We start from the raw sequence: 24,473 nt of genomic DNA on the forward strand, positions 1-24,473 counted from the left end.
AGCAATATATTTACTAGAAGCATTTTTGCGAATGGAAGTATATTGCAAAAATGCTTCTGTTTAAAATGGAAATGCACCCATTATCAATTTTGACCTTTCTATCCCTTTAATACTTTTAGCTAATTTATCTGTGAGGTTTGTTCACCCCTCTTCTACCTACAGTCTCTGTACTTTATTTTCTTTTTTTTAAGGTGAATTATTAATATTTTTCCATCAACAATCATGATAGGAAAAGTATTCTTTGCCGTAGCAGTGAGAAACAAGGTAGTTTAACTGTTAATATTATTTATATTTAGCTATTTGATAAATATTAGGGGATATGTCATTTTATTTAAATACCGGTTTAGTCAGTGCTAAACCACCTTAAGGGAATAGAAGATGGCAGGTTTACCCCAGTCTCATTCTTCAACTGCACATGTGGAAACAGAGTTCATGCTATATCGGCATGTTCGTTTATGGTAGATCAACAAGGTTTCTTTTGTTCTGGGGGACAGGGAAATCAGTGAAAAGAAAAAGCATAAAATAATATGCTTATTTAACAAAATAAAGCTGCCTTATTTATGCAAAATTCTTTTGAGTTATGAAGGTACATGGTTATGCAGCTTACAATTTGAGTTTACTATCTCTTTAAGGATTAAACTTACAAACTCAAACTTATAAATAAGAATATGGTTTTAGAATGAAAATTGAACATCCGAACTAGGTCTGTATACCAAGTTCTGGTGGCCCAGCCGGAGTGCTCCTGTGCAAAAAAAATGCATCTGATACCATAGCCATAACCCAAATTTCCCTCCATTGAGCAACTAATGGAAGAAACAGGCAAAGTTAGAATAGGCTGATAATGATAAGAAACTCTCATTCACAGGGAATTTTTTTTTTTTTATACTCAAACTATGACTGTGAAGAACAACAGTAGATTATTGGCAGGAACTACAGCTAAAAGTAAATATGAAGTCTGAAGCAAAATATCAACCAGGTATTGAACCAATGGAAACCCTGAGTTCTCATCACGTGGGAAGAAATTGAATAGTTCGCCTTTGGAAACAAGGAACTCTGAAAACATGTGAAAGACCCAATATCCAGAATAGGCTTGACAATTCCCCCTTTTTGGGAATAAAGAAAAGTTTGGAGTAACATATTTAATCTTATAAGATCCAAGATGAGGATACATTTAAAAGAAGGCTATTTTTTATTGAATCTCTCTGAAAATTAGCCTGAAGAAACCTTTCTTGAAGGGAAGCTCAACTTGAAGCCCATTCTGAAAACAGATGTAAAACCACTAATCAAATATTTTTATTTACTGTAAGTACGAGTATCGAAAAAACAGTAAATTAGTTTTAGGAGACAATGTACCTGGGACTTTAAGGATACAGGCTTCTAAGCAGCATGCCCCCTTTCCCTATCTTGTCTATTGTAATTTTTAAATAAAGTTGCGTGGTGACGTCATCAAGTCATTGCGTGTGACGTTACCGGACGTAACGGGAAGCCCCGGCGATGCCTGTCACTATACAGGCCCAATCGCCGGGGTGGGAGTCGATGGGAGCCCCCAGATTGCTTTTAAGGTAGGTTAGTGCTAGCGACGGCTCTGAGCCGTCGTTAGCACTCAAGGGGCATGAAGTCAGAGTAGAATTCACATGTAAACATTAAAATTATGATCAAACATAAACTCTTTGTGTAAAGTTTTTACTTTCCGCAATAATAAAAGTGATGGTAAACTCTCTCCTTTTTAAAATAAGATAAGGAATGCTAGTGATATTTTAGATTGAGTTTAATTCTTCTGTTCTAATGAAGTTGCACTGTAACTTAGTTTTTAATATAAAATAGATATGAAATTTAAATTTTCTGCTCTCCGCCGCCAACTTCAAAAGTAAATTTTTCTGTGAGCAAACAGTTTGAATTGTTGTCCAATCAGAGCTGTAGCTACAACACAAGTGCCATATGGGAAGAGCGCTGACTGGAGAACAGTTCAAACCTTTAGCTCACAGAAAAAAATACTTTTGAAGTGGATGGTAGAGTGTGGGGTATTTTAAATTTGATATCTCTATTAAAAAGTAAGTTATAGCGCATGTTCATCACAAGTGATCAATTAAACTCCATCTACAATATCACTAACATTCTGGATCTGATTTAAAAAAGGGGAGAATTTACCATCACTTTTAAATGGATGTGCTTAGTAAGAAGTTACTGCTGCTTTAAAGGGATAGTCTAGTCAAAATTAAACTTTCATGATTCAGATAGAGCATGCGGTTTTAAGCAACTTTTTAATTTACTCCTATTATCATTTTTTTATCGTTCTCTTGGTATCTTTATTTGAAAAAGCAAGAATGTAAGGAGCCGGCCAATTTTTGGTGTAGCACCTGGGAAGTACTTGCTGATTGGTGTCTAAATGTAGACACCAATCAGCAAGCGCTAACCAGGTTCTGAACCAAAAAAAGGCCGGCTCCTAAGCTTATATTCTTGCTTTTTCAAATAAAGATACCAAGAGAAAGAAGAAAAAATGATAATAGGAGTAAATTAGAAAGTTGCTTAAAATTGCCTGCTCTATTTAAATTACCCCACGCTCTACTGTCCACTTCAAAAGTAAATTTTTCTGTGAGCTAAAGTTTAATTTTGACAAGACTATCATTTAAATACAACAAAAGAGCAGTAAATAGAGCAGTTGAAAGTTCAGCAGACATCAGGCCTGAGCAGAAAGTATATGAACAAATGAGGCGTGTTAATTAAAGGGACACTAAACCCAAAAATTTTCTCTCATGAGTCAGGTACAATATACAATTTTAAACAACATTTCTCCAACATTGGTGTGTCCGGTCCACGGCGTCATCCTTACTTGTGGGATATTCTCTTCCCCAACAGGAAATGGCAAAGAGTCCCAGCAAAGCTGGTCACATGATCCCTCCTAGGCTCCGCCCACCCCAGTCATTCTCTTTGCCGTTGCACAGGCAACATCTCCACGGAGATGGTTAAGAGTTTTTTGGTGTTTAAATGTAGTTTTTATTCTTCTATCAAGTGTTTGTTATTTTAAAATAGTGCTGGTATGTACTATTTACTCTGAAACAGAAAAGGATGAAGATTTCTGTTTGTAAGAGGAAGATGATTTTAGCAGACAGTAACTAAAATCGATTGCTGTTTCCACATAGGACTGTTGAGATGAAGTAACTTCAGTTGGGGGAAACAGTTAGCAGACTTTTCTGCTTAAGGTATGACTAGCCATATTTCTAACAAGACTGTGTAATGCTGGAAGGCTGTCATTTCCCCTCATGGGGACCGGTAAGCCATTTTCTTAGTCAAAAACAAACAGAATAAAGGGCTTATTATGGGCTAAAAAACTGTTAGACATTTTTATGGGCTAAATCGATTGCTTTATTTGTGCATATTATTCAAATTTAGGCTAACTATTGACATTTATAATCTTGGGGAACGTTTATAAAACTGCAGGCACTGTATTGGACACCTTTTTCAGTCAGGGGGCCTTTCTAGTCATAGACTGAGCCTCATTTTCGCGCCATTAATGCGCAGTTGTTTTTTTGAGAGCAGGGCATGCAGATGCATGTGTGAGGATCTAAGAATCTCTGAAAAAGCTTTTAGAAGGCGTCATTTGGTATAGTATTCCCCTCAGGGCTTGGTTGGGTCTTAGCAAAGACTGTATCTGGGACTGTATAGGGGTTAAATTGAAACTATTCGAACGATTCTACCCACCATCCAGGAAAGTCAATTTATGACTACCGTGGATCTAAAGGATGCGTACCTACATATCCCTATCCACAAGGAACATCATCAGTTCCTAAGGTTCGCTTTTCTGGACAAACATTACCAGTTTGTGGCTCTTCCATTCGGATTAGCCACTGCTCCAAGGATTTTCACAAAGGTGCTAGGGTCCCTTCTAGCGGTTCTAAGACCAAGGGGCATTGCAGTAGTACCTTACTTGGACGACATTCTAATACAAGCGTCGTCCCTGTCAAAGGCAAAGGCTCATACAGACATCGTTCTAGCCTTTCTCACATCTCACGGATGGAAGGTGAACAAAGAAAAGAGTTCTCTGTCCCCGTCAACAAGAGTTCCCTTCTTGGGAACAATAATAGATTCCTTAGAAATGAGGATTTTTCTGACAGAGGTCAGAAAATCAAAACTTCTAAGCTCTTGTCAAGTGCTTCATTCTGTTCCTCGTCCTTCCATAGCGCAGTGCATGGAAGTAATAGGATTGATGGTTGCAACAATGGACATAGTTCCTTTTGCATGAATTCATCTAAGACCATTACAACTGTGCATGCTCAAACAGTGGAATGGGGATTATACAGACTTGTCTCCAATGATTCAAGTAGATCAAAAGACCAGAGATTCACTCCGTTGGTGGCTGACCCTGGACCATCTGTCCCAGGGAATGAGCTTCCGCAGGCCAGAGTGGGTCATTGTCACGACCGACGCCAGTCTAGTGGGCTGGGGTGCGGTCTGGGAATCCCTGAAAGCTCAGGGTCTATGGTCTCGGGAAGAGTCTCTTCTCCCGATAAACATTCTGGAACTGAGAGCGATATTCAATGCTCTCAGAGCTTGGCCTCAACTAGCAAAGGCCAAATTCATAAGGTTCCAATCAGACAACATGACGACTGTTGCTTATATCAATCATCAAGGGGGAACAAAGAGTTCCCTGGCGATGAAAGAAGTGACCAAAATAATTCAATGGGCGGAGGATCACTCCTGCCACTTGTCTGCGATCCACATCCCAGGAGTGGAAAATTGGGAAGCGGATTTTCTGAGTCGTCAGACATTTCATCCGGGGGAGTGGGAACTCCATCCGGAAATCTTTGCCCAAATAACTCATTTATGGGGCATTCCAGACATGGATCTGATGGCGTCTCGTCAGAACTTCAAGGTTCCTTGCTACGGGTCCAGATCCAGGGATCCCAGGGCGACCCTAGTAGACGCACTAGTAGCACCTTGGACTTTCAACCTAGCTTACGTATTCCCACCTTTTCCTCTCATTCCCAGGCTGGTAGCCAGGATCAATCAGGAGAGGGCCTCGGTGATCTTGATAGCTCCTGCGTGGCCACGCAGGACTTGGTATGCAGACCTGGTGAATATGTCATCGGCTCCACCATGGAAGCTACCTTTGAGACAGGACCTTCTTGTTCAAGGTCCATTCGAACACCCAAATCTGGTCTCCCTCCAACTGACGGCTTGGAGATTGAACGCTTGATTCTATCAAAGCGTGGGTTTTCAGATTCGGTGATAGATACTCTGGTTCATGACAGAAAACCTGTAACTAGAAAAATTTACCATAAAATATGGAAAAAATATATCTGTTGGTGTGAATCCAAAGGATTCCCATGGAATAAGATAAAAATTCCTAAGATTCTCTCCTTTCTTCAAGAAGGTTTGGAGAAAGGATTATCTGCAAGTTCTCTAAAGGGACAAATCTCTGCTTTATCTGTCTTACTACACAAAAGACTGGCAGCTGTGCCAGATGTTCAAGCATTTGTTCAGGCTCTGGTTAGGATCAAGCCTGTTTACAGACCTTTGACTCCTCCCTGGAGTCTAAATCTAGTTCTTTCAGTTCTTCAAGGGGTTCTGTTTGAACCCTTACATTCCATAGATATTAAGTTACTATCTTGGAAAGTTTTGTTTTTGGTTGCAATTTCTTCTGCTAGAAGAGTTTCAGAGTTATCTGCTCTGCAGTGTTCTCCTCCTTATCTGGTGTTCCATGCAGATAAGGTGGTTTTGCGTACTAAGCCTGGTTTTCTTCCTAAAGTTGTTTCTAACAAAAATATTAACCAGGAGATAGTTGTACCTTCTTTGTGTCCGAATCCAGTTTCAAAGAAGGAACGTTTGTTACACAATTTGGACGTTGTCCGTGCTCTAAAGTTCTATTTAGAGGCTACTAAAGATTTCAGACAAACATCTTCCTTGTTTGTTGTTTATTCTGGTAAAAGGAGAGGTCAAAAAGCGACTTCTACCTCTCTTTCCTTTTGGCTTATAAGCATTATCCGTTTGGCTTATGAGACTGCCGGACGGCAGCCTCCTGAAAGAATCACAGCTCACTCCACTAGGGCTGTGGCTTCCACATGGGCCTTCAAGAACGAGGCTTCTGTTGACCAGATATGTAAGGCAGCGACTTGGTCTTTACTGCACACTTTTGCCAAATTTTACAAATTTGATACTTTTGCTTCTTCGGAGGCTATTTTTGGGAGAAAAGTTTTGCAAACTGTGGTGCCTTCCGTTTAGGTGACCTGATTTGCTCCCTCCCTTCATCCGTGTCCTAAAGCTTTGGTATTGGTTCCCACAAGTAAGGATGACGCCGTGGACCGGACACACCAATGTTGGAGAAAACAGAATTTATGCTTACCTGATAAATTACTTTCTCCAACGGTGTGTCCGGTCCACGGCCCGCCCTGGTTTTTTAATCAGGTCTGATGAATTTTTTTCTCTAACTACAGTCACCACGGTATTATATGGTTTCTCCTATATATATTTCCTCCTGTCCGTCGGTCGAATGACTGGGGTGGGCGGAGCCTAGGAGGGATCATGTGACCAGCTTTGCTGGGACTCTTTGCCATTTCCTGTTGGGGAAGAGAATATCCCACAAGTAAGGATGACGCCGTGGACCGGACACACCGTTGGAGAAAGTAATTTATCAGGTAAGCATAAATTCTGTTTCCAATTTACTTCTGTAATCTAATATGCTTCATTATTTAGATATTCTTTGTTTGCTGTGTAGACCGAACCATAGCTTGCCGGAGTGCGCAAAAACTGAATGCTTTATGTAATAAAAAGTGCTTTAAACTAAAATAAAAGTACATATTGCACAAAAAAGTCTCCTAAATTACTAGACTAAAATGTGTTTGGGTATGATAATTGTAAAAAATGTCCTATTAGGGTGTACCTTGACAATGCTGTACCTACTAATAGCCTGTGGGCTATGGGAGTGCATGAGTGTTCTCTTCTGTTTTATCAGCTGCAGAAAAAAAAGCTTCCAGTAGAGAGTCCATCCAGAGGAGTGCAATGACAACCCAACAGGAGGAGGCTTATGGACAGGTCCCTGTAACACCTGTGGCAGACTTGTGACTAAATCCCATAAGCGTCACTCCATATACACCTTCATCCAAATGTCAGCTGTCTGAGGGGATAACGGGTCTCACATAGGTCTAAGAACCCCTTTCAACAAAGAATCAGGAGCACCTCAATTATTCAATTTCCTCCTGGGAGGTGAGAGTGACTAAAAGCTTTTGTAATATTTGGATATCTTTACCTCTTCCTAGTGACCAGAAGTTGAATCCCACAGGTAATGGCTCGTAAACTCTCATCACCTTATTAAAGAAAAATAGTAAAGAGGACCTGTTCATATGTTTTAACCCTGTGCTATCCCCAATACACACAACTACTTTTAGTGAACTTTGTTTTAGCAGATACATGGTGTAAAAATACAGAACGTGTGCAGTAATACATGCAAGCAATGCTTAAATAAATAATTCTTATTCTTTATTTATATAGCGCTGGGTAAAAATAATAGAAAGTACAACAATGATACAATATTTTTAAGATACAGGACATCATTTATCAAACAAATACAGGAGGAATTGAGATCCCTGTTCCTGTGGGAACTTACATGAATAAAATCTATAGGTTTTAGTAGAGTAAGAAGCCCTTTCTTAGTAACTGTAGCTGAACTGTATTTTATTTAAGATCTTTGAGGGCTTTGCAGAAATGTATGATTATTTCTGATATTTGTAAATTCAGCCAGAGAAATACCATCATTGTATATGAGTTTACACCCATTGTGCACGGGTATTGCAGAATCTGTTCAGCGCTGCGGAATCTGTTGGCGCTCTACAAATAACCGATAATAATAATTGCAGGAGTTAAATAGGGAGAATGCAACACAAGGAGTAATTAAAGAATGCCCAACAGCAGTGTACATCAACATCTGGATTTATTTCTTGAAATTAATGGAATTTGAGCTAGGTCAATTGGGAAAAGCCTAGTGTCTAGCTAACATACAAAGCACTTATACTTATTTACATGTTTTATATGGTTATATCTGTGTTTCTGCACTTTATTTTCAAGGTTCGAAAAAACATTCTAGGCAAAATGCAAGAGGAAGCAAAAGCCCCTTTATCAAAGCTTCATAGTTCCTTGTCAGGAAAGGTAAGTCATTTTAAAGTTAGTTATAGTGTTAGATATCCCAACATTTCATTATGGAGATTATTCTTGTAGTGGTACCAAAATTGCAAAAGTATAACAAAATTTAGAGTCTAAAATTAACAAACCCATGAATCAATAATAGCAAAAGTAATGGCTATAATTTAAAAAAAAATGAATATGAGACCCAGTGTAAGTAGAAACCAAGATATCTTTAGACTGATACTAGGAAGGAAAAGTGTTAATAGGCGTTTTGGATATGAAGATAATATATGCTGTCTTAGGTGAGTACGTCTTTTGAGTTTTTTGAAGTGTGGCTATAAATTCTAAACTGGGTGTTTTATATGATGACAAGACACAAGCTTGTAAAGAAGATTAGGGTTTTTATGAAGGCCTATTTTAAAATCTTGGTACAGTTGTATGCTGTTCGGCAGTACATATTTTTTTTTTAGAGTTAAGAACATTATTGTTAATACTAAATATACTTATCCACAAATTTTCAACATAATTTTTGCTGGATATAAGTGTCTATAGTTAGCATTACAATGTTTCAACATTTTTCCCAATAATGAGAACACAGTGCAAAGTCATCTGTCTTGTTCACTGATGTGATCCCCAAACTACTGGTTGCTCTTATCAACCAATATTTCCTGACACAAGCTGGACAAATTGTGATGATTTCCACTTCCGGTTGTTCTGCTTATGGGTACAAAGCACATCAGGCAGCTTTCATTGTTAACAGTCCCTTATATTGGAGTATTTGGATAAAAGTCAAGCTTTAATGTGCCTTTCTGTATTTTCTTCCACAACTGTGCAATAGTGATGGGGTATATTTGAAAGTCCTGGAACATCCAGAAGGTGAAGTCCTCATGATCAGTTTAGCTAATATAAGATTTATAACACGGGTTAGGGTAGATGAGTCTGGATTTGATTTAAATTATATGTTAAAGTTAGAGAATGCTTAAAGTGATGGTAAACTGTACCATAACTGACTGCTGCCAAAAGTTTCATTTTGTTAGTGTATAATCAAACAACATCAAAATTAAAACATATATATATATATATATATATTTTTTTTTTAATTATTACTATTTAATAATTTTCCTGCTGTCAATCAGTGTTGTTACTCCTCCCCCTCCATGGATCTCTCAAGCACTGTAGTGATGTGAGAGCAGTCCCACCTGCTCCAGACTTCACTTTTTGTAGGGCTGCTCCCATCTGCTTTACTCATTAGCATATGCGCCCCTTATGATTAGCGCATGCACAATAGTTACAGAAGTCGCACATCATTAAAATAAATAGAATTGTGAGATTCTTAAGTTTGTGTGATGATTGTAGCAGCAATAAAGATTATTATAATAATAATTATTAATAGTAAAGAAATATTTCCAATTACTTTTGTCCATGTTAAAAAAAAAATATATATTTATTTTTTAAAGAAACTTAATTCATTTTAGTTACATAAAAATTTGCAGCAAATATGTTCCTGCCTCGTTAGTGAATCGTACGACAAGCTTTGGATTGGCCGGTAATGCTGTTTGTCACAAAAAAAAGACTGCAAGAAGGGGGGCTGGATGTGTAGCGCAACTATCAATCACAAAGATTGTTGACGAAAATACTATCCGAGTTAAGTAACAATAATAAAAAAAAAAGCTATTAGATTAATTTGGAGTAGCTCTACATATTAGGAGGAAATTGTTCCTGTGAGTTTACCATCACTTTAAGGGTTATAGTATTTTGTGTGCTATTGCCTGGTTTTTATATATAAGACAAATGCCAGTGTGAGTCAAAGGTAACAAGCTTGGTTAGCATATGTAAAAAAGAGTGAAGAATTTAAGATAACAGGTGAGGGAAGAGTTAACATTGGATGTTTGGTGGCAATAGTTATATACATTTTAACATGCTTAATATATGATAATAGGAAAAGAGCCATTAAACCAGAAAAATATGTCAGTAGCACTATTGTGGACCAGTACAGTATATTATATTGTGTTTAATCATTGTTCATTATTTTGTTTCTAGAGTATAGAAGAATTCATCTCAAGCTTGGAATCAGCAGCTGACGTGTGTGGTATTTTAGTGAAAAAAGGAGATAAGAAGAAAGAAAGGTTAGATTTTTTTTATGTATTTTTTTTTATTTACAAATAGTTTTTAAATATATTTCTTTCCTAAGATATGGTGAGTCCACGGAATCATCAGCAGGAGGAAGCAAAGAGCACCACAGCAAAGCTGCTATATATGTCACATCCCTTACCCATAACCCCAGTCATTCTCTTTGCCTCTGTTCATGGAGGAGGTGAAGTTTTTGGTGTTTTTGAAGAAAATTGAACTTCAATCAAGATTTTTTTAAATATATTTATTTCCTATGATATGGTGAGTCCACAGAATCATCAGCAGGAGGAGGCAAAGAGCACCACAGCAAAGCTGCTATATATGTCACTTCCCTTACCCATAACCCCCAGTCATTCTCTTTGCCTCTGTTCATGGAGGAGGTGAAGTTTTTGGTGTTTTTGAAGAAAATTGAACTTCAATCAAGATTTTATTATTTTAAAGCAGAGTAGGTTTGCTCTGATCTTTCCTGGGGTCTAGCCTTAGTCCACGTCAGTCTCTTCAGTAGGGCAGTAGTGGCTTTTAAGCAATTGGGAACTTGTGGGGTATAATCCGCACTGCGCTTTCCCAAATCAGTTTTGCTGCCCTAATTTGAAAGCCTACATAAGCTTACTTAGTCTTTTCCATTTCCACAGGTCTATGCAAGGTTAGGTACCCTCTCAAACCAGGCGAGCTGTCCTGCTGCCGGACAGATGAACATTAAGGTAAGTGCCATTAATATTATTATTTTTAAGGAAAAATCTGGCACTTTAAGGCTGCATGGGGACGTTATTTGCATATTAACTCTATATAGGGTTAATTCAGAGGCAGTTATGCAGGCACTGCGGACGAGAGGAGTTTTTTACTGGGGCTCAGTTTTATGTGTTTTATCTTCGGTTTAGCTCTTGGCTAAGACCGTTTTGTGTGGACCGCCCCTGTTGAGGAGGTAGTTCAGGTTTAGGAGGCGGTATATTGTTGCACAGTCTTCTCACTCCCTGTAAGTCCGGAGTTGAGATGTGCGTGTTGTTATAACAGCTCTGCTTTATTAAAAAAAAAAAGAAAAGAAATAAAAAGTCTGATGTCTATCGTAGTCAACCCTAAGAAGTCTAGTAAGCAGAACCAGTACTTTGATGATCCCTCCATGGTGGAGGTATTTCCTGTACCTGACCGTGCTACTGAGATAGTTGCACGGGAGTGGGAGAGACCTGGAATTCCTTTTTCTCCTTCTCCAATTTTTAAGAAAATGTTTCCTTTCTCCAACATAGGTGTGTCCGGTCCACGGCGTCATCCTTACTTGTGGGATATTCTCCTCCCCAACAGGAAATGGCAAAGAGCCCAGCAAAGCTGGTCACATGATCCCTCCTAGGCTCCGCCTTCCCCAGTCATTCTCTTTGCCGTTGTACAGGCAACATCTGCACGGAGATGGCTTAGAGTTTTTTAGTGTTTAACTGTAGTTTTTATTATTCAATCAAGAGTTTGTTATTTTAAAATAGTGCTGGTATGTACTATTTACTCTGAAACAGAAAAGAGATGAAGATTTCTGTTTGTAAGAGGAAAATGATTTTAGCAACCGTTACTAAAATCGATGGCTGTTTCCACACAGGACTGTTGAGAGGAATTAACTTCAGTTGGGGGAACAGTGAGCAGACTTTTGCTGCTTGAGGTATGACACATTCTAACAAGACGATGTAATGCTGGAAGCTGTCATTTTCCCTATGGGATCCGGTAAGCCATTTTTATTACAGAAAGAAAAAAAGGGCTTCACAAGGGCTTTTAAGACTGTAGACATTTTCTGGGCTAAATCGATTTATATATAAGCATATTTTATACTCCATAGCCTTGAGGAATTATTTTAATCTTGGAAATTATGTAAAATAACCGGCAGGCACTGTATTGGACACCTTATTCTCTAGGGGCTTTCCCTAATCATAGGCAGAGTCTCATTTTCGCGCCTCTATTGCGCACTTGTTTTTGGGAAGCATGACATGCAGATGCATGTGTGAGGAGCTCTGATACATAGAAAAGACTTTCTGAAGGCGTCATTTGGTATCGTATTCCCCTTTGGGCTTGGTTGGGTCTCAGCAAAGCAGATACCAGGGACTGTAAAGGGGTTAAATATAAAAACGGCTCCGGTTCCGTTATTTTAAGGGTTAAAGCTTCCAAATTTGGTGTGCAATACTTTTAAGGCTTTAAGACACTGTGGTGAAATTTTGGTGAATTTTGAACAATTCCTTCATACTTTTTCGCAATTGCTTAAAAAGATGTTTGTTCAGCAAGGTTACCTTCTACAACCAATTTCATGCATTGTTCCTGTCACTACAGCAGCGTGTTTCTGGTTCGATGAACTAGAAAAGGCGCTCAATAATAATTCTTCTTATGAGGAGATTATGGACAGAATTCATGCTCTCAAATTGGCTAATTCTTTCACCCTAGACGCCACTTTGCAATTGGCTAGGTTAGCGGCGAAAAATTCTGGTTTTGCTATTGTGGCGCGCAGAGCGCTTTGGCTAAAATCTTGGTCAGCGGATGCGTCTTCCAAGAACAAATTGCTTAACATTCCTTTCAAGGGGAAAACGCTGTTTGGTCCTGACTTGAAAGAGATTATTTCTGATATCACTGGGGGCAAGGGCCACGCCCTTCCTCAGGATAAGTCTTTCAAGACCAAAAATAAACCTAATTTTCGTCCCTTTCGCAGAAACGGACCAGCCCCAAGTGCTACGTCCTCTAAGCAAGAGGGTAATACTTCTCAAGCCAAGCCAGCCTGGAGGCCAATGCAAGGCTGGAACAAAGGAAAGCAGGCCAAGAAACCTGCCACTGCTACCAAGACAGCATGAGATGTTGGCCCCCGATCCGGGACCGGATCTGGTGGGGGGCAGACTCTCTCTCTTCGCTCAGGCTTGGGCAAGAGATGTTCTGGATCCTTGGGCGCTAGAAATAGTCTCCCAAGGTTATCTTCTGGAATTCAAGGGGCTTCCCCCAAGGGGGAGGTTCCACAGGTCTCAATTGTCTTCAGACCACATAAAAAGACAGGCATTCTTACATTGTGTAGAAGACCTGTTAAAAATGGGAGTGATTCATCCTGTTCCATTAGGAGAACAAGGGATGGGGTTCTACTCCAATCTGTTCGTAGTTCCCAAAAAAGAGGGAACATTCAGACCAATCTTAGATCTCAAGATCCTAAACAAGTTTCTCAAGGTTCCATCGTTCAAAATGGAAACCATTCGAACAATTCTTCCTTCCATCCAGGAAGGTCAATTCATGACCACGGTGGATTTAAAGGACACGTATCTACATATTCCTATCCACAAGGAACATCATCGGTTCCTAAGGTTCGCATTCCTGGACAAGCATTACCAGTTTGTGGCACTTCCGTTCGGATTAGCCACTGCTCCAAGAATTTTCACAAAGGTACTAGGGTCCCTTCTAGCGGTGCTAAGACCAAGGGGCATTGCAGTAGTACCTTACTTGGACGACATTCTGATTCAAGCGTCGTCCCTTCCTCAAGCAAAGGCCCACACGGACATTGTCCTGGCCTTTCTCAGATCTCACGGGTGGAAAGTGAACGTAGAAAAAAGTTCTCTATCTCCGTCAACAAGGGTTCCCTTCTTGGGAACAATAATAGACTCTTTAGAAATGAGGATTTTTCTGACAGAGGCCAGAAAATCAAAACTTCTAAACTCTTGTCAAATACTTCATTCTGTTCCTCTTCCTTCCATAGCGCAGTGCATGGAAGTAATAGGTTTGATGGTAGCGGCAATGGACATAGTTCCTTTTGCGCGAATTCATCTAAGACCAGACCAGAGATTCACTCAGTTGGTGGCTGTCCCTGGACAACCTGTCACAGGGGATGAGCTTCCGCAGACCAGAGTGGGTCATTGTCACGACCGACGCCAGTCTAGTGGGCTGGGGCGCGGTCTGGGGACCCCTGAAAGCGCAGGGTCTTTGGTCTCGGGAAGAATCTACTCTCCCGATAAATATTCTGGAACTGAGAGCGATTTTCAATGCTCTCAAGGCTTGGCCTCAGCTAGCAAAGACCAAGTTCATACGGTTTCAATCAGACAACATGACGACTGTTGCGTACATCAACCATCAGGGGGGAACAAGGAGTTCCCTGGCGATGGAAGAAGTGACCAAAATCATTCAATGGGCGGAGACTCACTCCTGCCACTTGTCTGCAATCCACATTCCAGGAGTGGAAAACTGGGAAGCGGATTTTCTGAGTCGTCAGACATTTCATCCGGGGGAGTGGGAACTCCATCCGGACATCTTTGCCCAAATCACTCAACTGTGGGGCATTCCAGACATGGATCTGATGGCCTCTCGTCAGAACTTCAAGGTTCCTTGCTACGGGTCCAGATCCAGGGATCCCAAGGCGACTCTAGTAGATGCACTAGTAGCACCTTGGACCTTCAAACTAGCTTATGCATTCCCGCCGTTTCCTCTCATCCCCAGGCTGGTAGCCAGGATCAATCAGGAGAGGGCGTCGGTGATCTTGATAGCTCCTGCGTGGCCACGCAGGACTTGGTATGCAGACCTGGTGAATATGTCATCGGCTCCACCATGGAAGCTACCTTTGAGACGAGACCTTCTTGTTCAAGGTCCGTTCGAACATCCGAATCTGGTCTCACTCCAACTGACTGCTTGGAGATTGAACGCTTGATCTTATCAAAGCGAGGGTTCTCAGATTCTGTCATTGATACTCTTGTTCAGGCCAGAAAGCCTGTAACTAGAAAAATCTACCACAAAATATGGAAAAAATATATCTATTGGTGTGAATCTACAGGATTCCCTTGGGACAAGATAAAAATTCCTAAGATTCTATCCTTTCTTCAAGAGGGTTTGGAGAAAGGATTATCTGCAAGTTCTTTGAAAGGACAGATTTCTGCCTTGTCTGTGTTACTTCACAAAAAGCTGGCAGCTGTGCCAGATGTTCAAGCCTTTGTTCAGGCTCTGGTTAGAATCAAGCCTGTTTACAAACCTTTGACTCCTCCTTGGAGTCTCAATTTAGTTCTTTCAGTTCTTCAGGGGGTTCCGTTTGAACCCTTACATTCCGTTGATATTAAGTTATTATCTTGGAAAGTTTTGTTTTTGGTTGCAATTTCTTCTGCTAGAAGAGTTTCAGAATTATCTGCTCTGCAGTGTTCTCCTCCTTATCTGGTGTTCCATGCAGATAAGGTGGTTCTGCGTACTAAACCTGGTTTTCTTCCGAAAGTTGTTTCTAACAAAAACATTAACCAGGAGATAGTCGTGCCTTCTTTGTGTCCGAATCCAGTTTCAAAGAAGGAACGTTTGTTGCACAATTTGGATGTAGTTCGTGCTCTAAAATTCTACTTAGATGCTACAAAGGATTTTAGACAAACATCTTCCTTGTTTGTTGTTTATTCTGGTAAAAGGAGAGGTCAAAAAGCAACTTCTACCTCTCTCTCTTTTTGGATTAAAAGCATCATCAGATTGGCTTACGAGACTGCCGGACGGCAGCCTCCTGAAAGAATCACAGCTCATTCCACTAGGGCTGTGGCTTCCACATGGGCCTTCAAGAACGAGGCTTCTGTTGATCAGATATGTAAGGCAGCGACTTGGTCTTCACTGCACACTTTTACTAAATTTTACAAGTTTGATACTTTTGCTTCTTCTGAGGCTATTTTTGGGAGAAAGGTTTTGCAAGCCGTGGTGCCTTCCATCTAGGTGACCTGATTTGCTCCCTCCCTTCATCCGTGTCCTAAAGCTTTGGTATTGGTTCCCACAAGTAAGGATGACGCCGTGGACCGGACACACCTATGTTGGAGAAAACAGAATTTATGTTTACCTGATAAATTACTTTCTCCAACGGTGTGTCCGGTCCACGGCCCGCCCTGGTTTTTTAATCAGGTCTGATAATTTATTTTCTTTAACTACAGTCACCACGGTATCATATGGTTTCTCCTATGCAAATATTCCTCCTTTACGTCGGTCGAATGACTGGGGAAGGCGGAGCCTAGGAGGGATCATGTGACCAGCTTTGCTGGGCTCTTTGCCATTTCCTGTTGGGGAGGAGAATATCCCACAAGTAAGGATGACGCCGTGGACCGGACACACCGTTGGAGAAAGTAATTTATCAGGTAAACATAAATTCTGTTTTTGCTGACTCCATTAAAGATTCATGGCAGACGGTCCCTATGGTTGAAAGGGATATCTCCACCTTGGCTAAGAGGACTACTATTTCCATAGAGGGTAGTTGTTCTTTTAAGGATCCTATGAAAAGTAAATTTATGTTCACCAGGGTCTCCAATGGCAGCCTGCAGTGTGTATTGCCACTGTCACTAGTGCAGCAGCCTACTGGTTTAATGCCTTGCCTGATTCTATTCAGACAGATGCTCTTCTTGAGGAGATCCAGGACAGGATTAAGGCTCTTAAATTAGCCAATTCCTTTATTACGGATGTTTCCTTACAGGTCATTAAGCTGGGAGTAAAGATTTCTGTTTTGCGGGTCTTGCCCGCAGAGCCTTATGTTTGAAGTCCTGGTCTGCAGGTGTTAAATCTAAGTCTAAGCTTTTAGCAATCTCTTACAAGGGTAAGACCTTGTTTGCTGGCTTAACTGAAATAATTTCAGATATCACAGGAGGGAAGGGATCTTTTCTCCCTCAGAATAAAACGAATAAGCAGAAAGGGCATCAGAGTAATTTTCATTCCTTTCGTAACTTTTGCGGAAAACCCTCCTTTTCCTCCTCCAAGTAAGAACAATCTAAATCTTCGTGGAAGCCTAGTCAGTCTTGGAATAAGGGGCAGCTAACTCCAAGTCAGCATGAAGGGTTGGCCCCCGATCCGGGAGCAGATCCAGTAGGGGGCAGACTCTATTTGTTCAAGCCTGGATGCAAGATGTTCTGGACCCCTGGGCGGTGGACATCATATCCCAGGGGTACAAAATAGAATTCAAGACTTTCCCTTTCAGAGGCAGGTTTCTTCTCTCAAGATTATCTGTAGACCAGATAAAAAGAGAGGCGTTCTTAAATTGTGTCACGGACTTTTTGTAGTTCTCAAAAAAGAGGGAACTTTCAGACCAATTTTAGACCTAAAGTGTCTAAACAAGTTCCTCAGAGTACCGTCCATCAAAATGGAGACTGTACTTCAATTCTCCCTTTGGTCCAAGAGGGTCAGTTCATGACAACCATAGACCTAAAGGATATGTATATTCATGTTCCCATTTATTGGGATCATCACTAGTTTCTGAGATTTGCCTTCTTGGACAATCACTTTCAGTTTGTGGCTCTTCCATTCGGCCTTGCCACAGGTCCCGGAATTTTTTCTAAGGTTCTGGGGGCTCTATTGGCAGTAATGCAGTCTTGGGGTATTGCAGTGGCGCCATTTCTGGATGACATTCTGGTTCAGGTGCCGTCTTTTCAACAAGCAAAATCTCATAACGAGTTCTTGTTGTCTTTTTTTCGCTCCCACGGATGGAAGGTGAATCTGGGAAAAAATTATTTGATTCCAACTACAAGAGTAGTTTTCTTGGGGACTATAATAGACTCCCTATCTATGAATATATTTCTGACAGAGGTCAGAAAGACAAAGATCTTCGACTTTATGCATGCTCAGACAATGGAACGTGGACTATGCGAATCTGTCTCCGCGAATAGATCTGGATCAGGTGACGAGAGTCTCTTCTGTGGTGGTTGTCTCAGGAACACCTCTCCCAGGGAACTTGCTTTCACAGGCCTTCTTGGGTGATTGTGACCACGGATGCCAGTCTGATGGGTTGGTGATAAGTCTGTGGCTCTTTGAAGGCTCAGGGTCTATGGATTCGGGAGGAGTCAGATCTCCCCATAAACATTCTAGAGCTGAGAGCAATCTTCAGTGCTCTACTGGCCTGGCCTCAGTTAGCTTTAGCCCGGTTTATAAGGTTCCAGTTGGACAACATAACATTGGTGGCTTTCATCAACCACCAGCGAGGAACTTTGAGTTCCTTGGCCATGTCAGAGGTAACCAAAATTATTCAGTGGGGGAAGACCCACAACTGCTGTCTATCTGTGATTCACATTCCAGGAGTGGACAATTGGGAAGCTGATTTTCTAAGCAGACAGACTTTTCATCCCGGTGAGTTTGAACTCCATCTGGAGGTGTTTTCCAGTTTGATCCTCAAATGGGGCAGCCGGAGCTGGATCTCATGGCTTTTCGGCAGATTGCCAAGCTTCTGAGGTACGGTTCAAGGTCGAGGGATCCTCGGGCTGTCCTGATAGATGCTCTGGCGGTCCCTTGGATTTTCAGTCTAGCATACCTGTTTCCGCTGTTCGCTCTCCTTCCAAAGGTCATAGCTCGGATCAAGCAGGAGAGGGCGTCGGTAATTCTCATAGCACCGGCGTGGCCTCGCAGGATCTGGTATGCAGACCTAGTGGAAATGTCATCTCTTCCACCTTGGAGACTACCTCTCAGGAAGGACCTTCTAATTCAGGGTCCTTTCCTTCATCCAAATCTTGTTTCTCCGAAGCTGACTGCTTGGAGATTGAACGCTTAATTTTATCTAAGCGTGGGTTTTCAGAGTCGGTTATTGTGACCTTGATCCAGGTTCGCAAGCCTGTGACAAGGAAGATTTACCATAAGATATGGCGTAAATATTTGTATTGATGTGAATCTAGAGGTTACTCTTGGAGTAGAGTCAGGATTCCTAGGATTTTGTCCTTTCTCCAGGAGGGTCTGGAGAAGGGTTTGTCAGCTAGTACTCTGAAGGGTCAGATTTCTGTGTTGTCTATTTTGTTGCATAAGCGTTTGGCGCATGCGCCAGATGTGATATCTTTTTGTCAGGCTTTGGTCAGAATCAGGCCTGTGTTTTAACCTGTTTCTCCTCCCTTGAGTCTTAACCTTGTTCTTAAGATTTTTCAGCGGGCTCCGTTTGAGCCTATGCATTCCTTAGATATTAAATTGTTAGTTTGGAAGGTTTTGTTTCTTGTTGCTATTTCTTCTGCTCGAAGAGTTTCAGAACTCTCGGCTCTGCAGTATGATTCTCCTTATTTTATTTTTCATTCGGATAGGGTGGTTCTGCGTACTAGATTAGGTTTCTTGCCTAAGGTTGTTTTGAACAGGAATATTAATCAGGAGATCGTTGTCCCTTGCTTGTGTCCTAATCCTTCTTCTCATAAGGAGCGTTTGTTGCACAACCTAGATGTTGTACGTGCGTTGAAATTCTATCTACAAGCTTAAGGACTTTCGTCAGTCTTCTGCTTTGTTTGTTTTTCTAGAAAACACAAGGTTACTTCTCTTTCTTTTTGGCTGAAGAGTATTATTCGTTTGGTCTATGACACTGCTGGACAGCAACCTCCTGAGAGAATCACAGCTCATTCCTCAAGGGCTGTTTCTTCTTCCTGGGCTTTCAAAAGTGAGGCTTCTGTGCAACAGATTTGGAAGGCTGCAACTTGGTCTTCTTTACATACTTTTTCCAAATGCTATAAATTTGATACTTTTGCTTCGGCTGAGGCTTCTTTTGAGGGAAAGGTTCTTCAAGCAGTGGTACCTTCTGTTTAGGTTACCTGTCTTGTCCCTCCCTTATCATCTGTGTCCTCTAGCTTGGGTATTGGTTCCCACTAGTAATTTATGATTCCGTGGACTCACCATATCTTAGGAAAGAAAACATAATTTATACTTACCTGATAAATGCATTTATTTCCGGATATGGTGAGTCTATGGCCCACCCTTTATTTTAAGACAGTTATTTTTAACTAAAACTTCAGGCACCTCTACACCTTTGTGTCAGCTTCTTTTTTCATTTCCCTTCAGCTGAATGACTGGGGGTTATGGGTAAGTGAAGTGACATATATAGTCGTTTTGCTGTGGTGCTCTTTGCCTCCTCCTGCTGGTCAGGAGTGATATTCCCACTAGTAATTGATGATTTTGTGGACTCACCATATCCGGAAATAAATACATTTATCAGGTAAGTATAAATTATGTTTTTTATGTCATGTCCCTTTAAGCTTTCAGATGTTCAAAATAAGACCATTTACTTCACCTAGTTAAAGTGAATGTACATTTGAATGAATAAGTGCCCATTTTTTAAAAATACTATTAAAAATAGGGGCACCTTTTTCTTTAGGAAAACCAGACCGGCGATCCTCTGCCCGCAGCTGCTCTGTACTTAGCACTGCAATGACGAAACCGGCTTCCTCCAATCATTACGAGCACCCCAAGGCGTCCAGTTCGTGAGGCCACGCAATGATTGGAGGAAGACAGTTTTGTCATAGATTATCTAAGTACAGCAGGAGAAGCAGGTGGAAGATTGCCGGTCTGGTTTTTCTTAAAGGACCAGTAAATATAGTAGATTTGCATAATCAACAAATGCATGATAACAAGACAATGCAATAGCACTTAGTCTGAACTTCAAATGAGAAGTATTTTTTATTCTGACAATTTTCAAAGTTATGTCTATTTTCACTCCTCCTGTACCATGTGACAGCCATCAGCCAATCACAAATGCATATACTTATATTCTGTGAATTCTTGCACATGCTCAGTAGGAGCTGGTAACTCCAAAAAGTGTAAATATAAAACGACCGTGCACATTTTCTTAATGGAATAGGAAAGTTGTTAAAATTGCATGTTTTATCTAAATCATGAAAGTTTAATTTTGACTCGAGTGTCCCTTTAAGAAAAAGGTATTTTTAAAAAACAAAAAAAAAAAAAAAATGCTTCAATGTAAATTTTAATGAATGAAAGTGTCGCTGTTTTTAATAGTATTTTTAAAAACCGGGCACTTATTCAGTTAAATTTACGTTCACTTTAAATTTAGGGTGAAAATGTTCTCGCTAATAAAAAATATTTTTGCTTTATAATTTAGGTATACAAGGGTTATAAATTTACAACACATTTTGTTGTAGGTACAGGCCCAGGAGATTTACATTTCTGTGTTTTTCTCAGTCAGGGATGCTGTATTATTATTTTTTTTTTAAACTGACTTTATTGTAAAAACGTGCGTAATACAATATGGGAGACGCAGCTCCTTCAAATGAGGGATGCTGTATCATAATATGTCAGTGACCAAAGAATTACTCAAATTACTTTATTATTATTTGAGGGTTAAATACAATGTTAAAATAATGTGAGAAATAAGGTTGTTGTTGTTTTATATTCTTGCAGTTGGTATTGCATTTGTGTTAATGTAATTGTCTTGGTTAAACATATAATAAAAAGTTATTTGAAGCAAATAAGGCTTGTTTATTTCCTGTTCCTTTAAGAATGAAATCTATTACATATAATTGTTCCTAACGCTTTATTTATATGTTCAGACAGATTTTGTTCCAGCATCGTCAAGCTCTTATAGAGCAAGTGAAAACCACGGAAGACCCAGCACTTGTATTACATCTGACATCAGTTTTGCTGTTTCAGTTGAATACACACTGTATGCTTCATGCTCCAGGAAGATGTGTCCCACAGATTATTACTTTCCTCAGCACAAAGATCCCTGAGGTATTGTGCAAACAAGTTTCTTGTTAAAGGCATAGGCAATAAAATAAATCTTACCAACAGCAATTTTTGCACATAGAGCTAATATGTTACACACCTTTCGCTAAATCTTAGTAATAAAAGCCTATAATTCATTAGACACACGATGGTCTACCATTAGACTATAGTTTATACAAGAAAGCATAATAAAATCTTATTCTGTTTTTTGTTTATATTTACCATTCATATTCTTATTTTTAAAAGGTGACTCATTTCTTTAAATTGTAGCTTAATCATGCTGGAAACCGATTACAACTATTTGACAGTCATTAGTTCTAAAAGGCTTTTTGTTCAAGTAAATAGCAATTACAAACCACATATTTCTAGTAGATTTGTAATTGGATACAACAATGGGAAAACAGATTTTAGGTTCAATTAAAGGTAATTAAGCTGTTAATGTTTTGTTCTGATCCGGTATTATCAATAAAGAATTTTGAATAGAAAGTTTCACTATAGCATGTAGCTGTTTTGTGTCCTGCTAAAGTATATCAATGAGTATTACTATTATCTTTATTTTTAATACTCCAACTGATTCAGCAGTACTATTTAATTCCCTCTTTATGGAACATAAGGGCAGAGTTAGATTTTAAATTATATAAGTATGATTTGTATACTTAAGATATTTTGTGCAAAACTATTCATTTGAATAAGGTAGCTAGTGTTTACATTTGTCACTGCTTGTTAATGTGCATGTTCAGAGATTTAAATGTATTTTTTTGTTTACATATATATATATTTTTTTTAGGAACAGCATAGACTTCTTGTCCAGTACCAGAGCCTTGTAGTAAAACAGTTAGTAGGGCAGACAAAACAAAAAGCTGATGAAGATAGAGACACAATGGCAGACTCAGCAGTAGAAACCGAAAAGGATCCTGATATTATTCGAAAGGAGCTTCACGAGCTATCAGCGACTATCAAAGATCTTGTACTCCGACCTAGAAAATCCTCAGTCACAGAAGAGTAAAGTTTTTATACTAGGGACTCTCTTGCTCTTTGTTTAATTCTTTTTTTTTTAACTGAAAACTCAATTTTCTTAAAATAAAATACGTTTTTGTTAATTTCTTTTAACAGAAGCTGTTGTATAATTAAAAACTGCACATTTATACACCAATTACAGAAAAACAATTTATAATAAAAAATACATTCAATAATAGCTTTCATTTATGTAGTTCTGATAAGCATAAATTGACTATACCATTATTTCCATAATTCTATTATGTATGTTAAAATAAAGAGCAAGTGTAAGCCTCCTCATCTTGTTTTCATGTAGTGTTTTCTGAATTATTTCAGTTTGAAAATAGAACATTTGAAAGCTTTCTCTCATTTTCTAAGGGCTAGATTATGAGTGGAGCGCTGTTTAAAATACCGCAAATTTAGTTTTCGCAAATTTGCAGTAATTTACGCTCCCCATATTTTCTATGGACGGCTTTGAGCAGCAATGTCCACTCTTCTTATTACAAGCTGAAAGTAAATGTGATTTGCTCAAACGTAATCACATTTAACATTCAAACTTTTTATACAACCTGAAAGGTTGCATAAAGAGTTTGGCTGGAGAAAACCGTTGCACTAATCCTGTAAATCCCTAAACCTCCACAGCAACTCTCTAAACTGCAACAACCCCCATCGCAAAATAACCACTAACATTTAAACCCCATAACTAGCTAACCTAACCTAACACCTCCTAAGTTACCCCAAAAAAACTAACCTTACCTGAAAATAAAACTTTGCGGTGGGGTATGTGGCGGTTTAGGGTTTATTAGAGTAGATGGCTTATGGCGATTAGGGTTTGCATGCGAGTATGGGTGTTACGTTACGCATAGGGGAGTACTCTTACGCGGTGGTGATATTCTAACTTTGGTTCTTTGTGCGCTACCAGACGTGTGCAAAGAGCAGAAGTTGAGCGGAGTTAGAGTGGGAGTGGTAATTTCCGCTCCACTATTAATTTAGCCCTTAATGTGATAATTATTTTCTATTATAGTGATTTATATTTATTGTACTTTTTTTAAAGCTCTCAAAGCAGTTGTTATATGATTAACTTAAAGGGACAGTCTACCATAGAATTGTTATTGTTTTAAAAGATAGATAATCCCTTTATTACCCATTCCCCAGTTTTGCAAAACCAACACAGTTATATTAATATACTTTTTACCTCTGTGATGATCTTGTATCTAAACATCTTCTGCCAGCCCCCTGATCACATGACTGTGACTGTTTATTATCTATTGTCTTGCATTTAGCATTGTTTTGTGCTAGATCTTAAATAACCCCCTGTGCCTGAACACATTGTTATCTATATGGCCCACGTGTACTTTCTGTCTCTTTGTGTTGAAAAGAGATTTAAAGGGACAGTCGACACCAGAATTTTTGTTGTTTAAAAAGATAGATAATCCCTTTATTACCCATTCCCTAGTTTTGCAAAACCAACACTGTTATATTAATACACTTTTTACTTCTGTGACTAACTTGTATCTAAGCATCTTCTGACCGCCCCTAATCACATGACTTTTAGTTATTATCTATTGACTTGCATTTTAGCCAATTAGTGCAGTGTCTGCCACTAGCCACGGGCGTGATCACAATGCTATCTATATGGCCTACATGAGCTAGCTCTCCCCTGCTGTGAAAAGTAAATAAAATAGAGGCAGCCTTCAAGGGCATAGAAATTATCATATGTGCCTCCCTAGGTTTGCTTTCAACTAGAATACCAAGAGAACACAGCAAAATTGTTGATAAAAGTAAATTGTAAAGTTGTTTAAAATTACATGCCCTACTTGAAAAATGAAAGGTTT

General features: G+C 39.6%; 1 protein-coding gene across 1 annotated transcript in view; it reads left to right on the forward strand.

The window, feature by feature from the left end:
* Positions 1 to 22,938, forward strand: part of UFL1 (UFM1 specific ligase 1) — a 226,186-nt gene extending 203,248 nt beyond the window's left edge. The window contains exons 16-19 of the mRNA XM_053710557.1: positions 8,059 to 8,139; positions 10,156 to 10,241; positions 21,468 to 21,648; positions 22,430 to 22,938. Coding sequence (XP_053566532.1) covers positions 8,059 to 8,139; positions 10,156 to 10,241; positions 21,468 to 21,648; positions 22,430 to 22,648 — 567 coding nt within the window. The 3' untranslated portion in view covers positions 22,649 to 22,938. The remainder of the gene's footprint in view (positions 1 to 8,058; positions 8,140 to 10,155; positions 10,242 to 21,467; positions 21,649 to 22,429) is intronic.
* Positions 22,939 to 24,473: the final 1,535 nt, after the last annotated feature.

The sequence above is a fragment of the Bombina bombina genome, chromosome 4 (genome assembly GCF_027579735.1).
Source record: "Bombina bombina isolate aBomBom1 chromosome 4, aBomBom1.pri, whole genome shotgun sequence".
Lineage (NCBI taxonomy): Eukaryota > Metazoa > Chordata > Amphibia > Anura > Bombinatoridae > Bombina > Bombina bombina.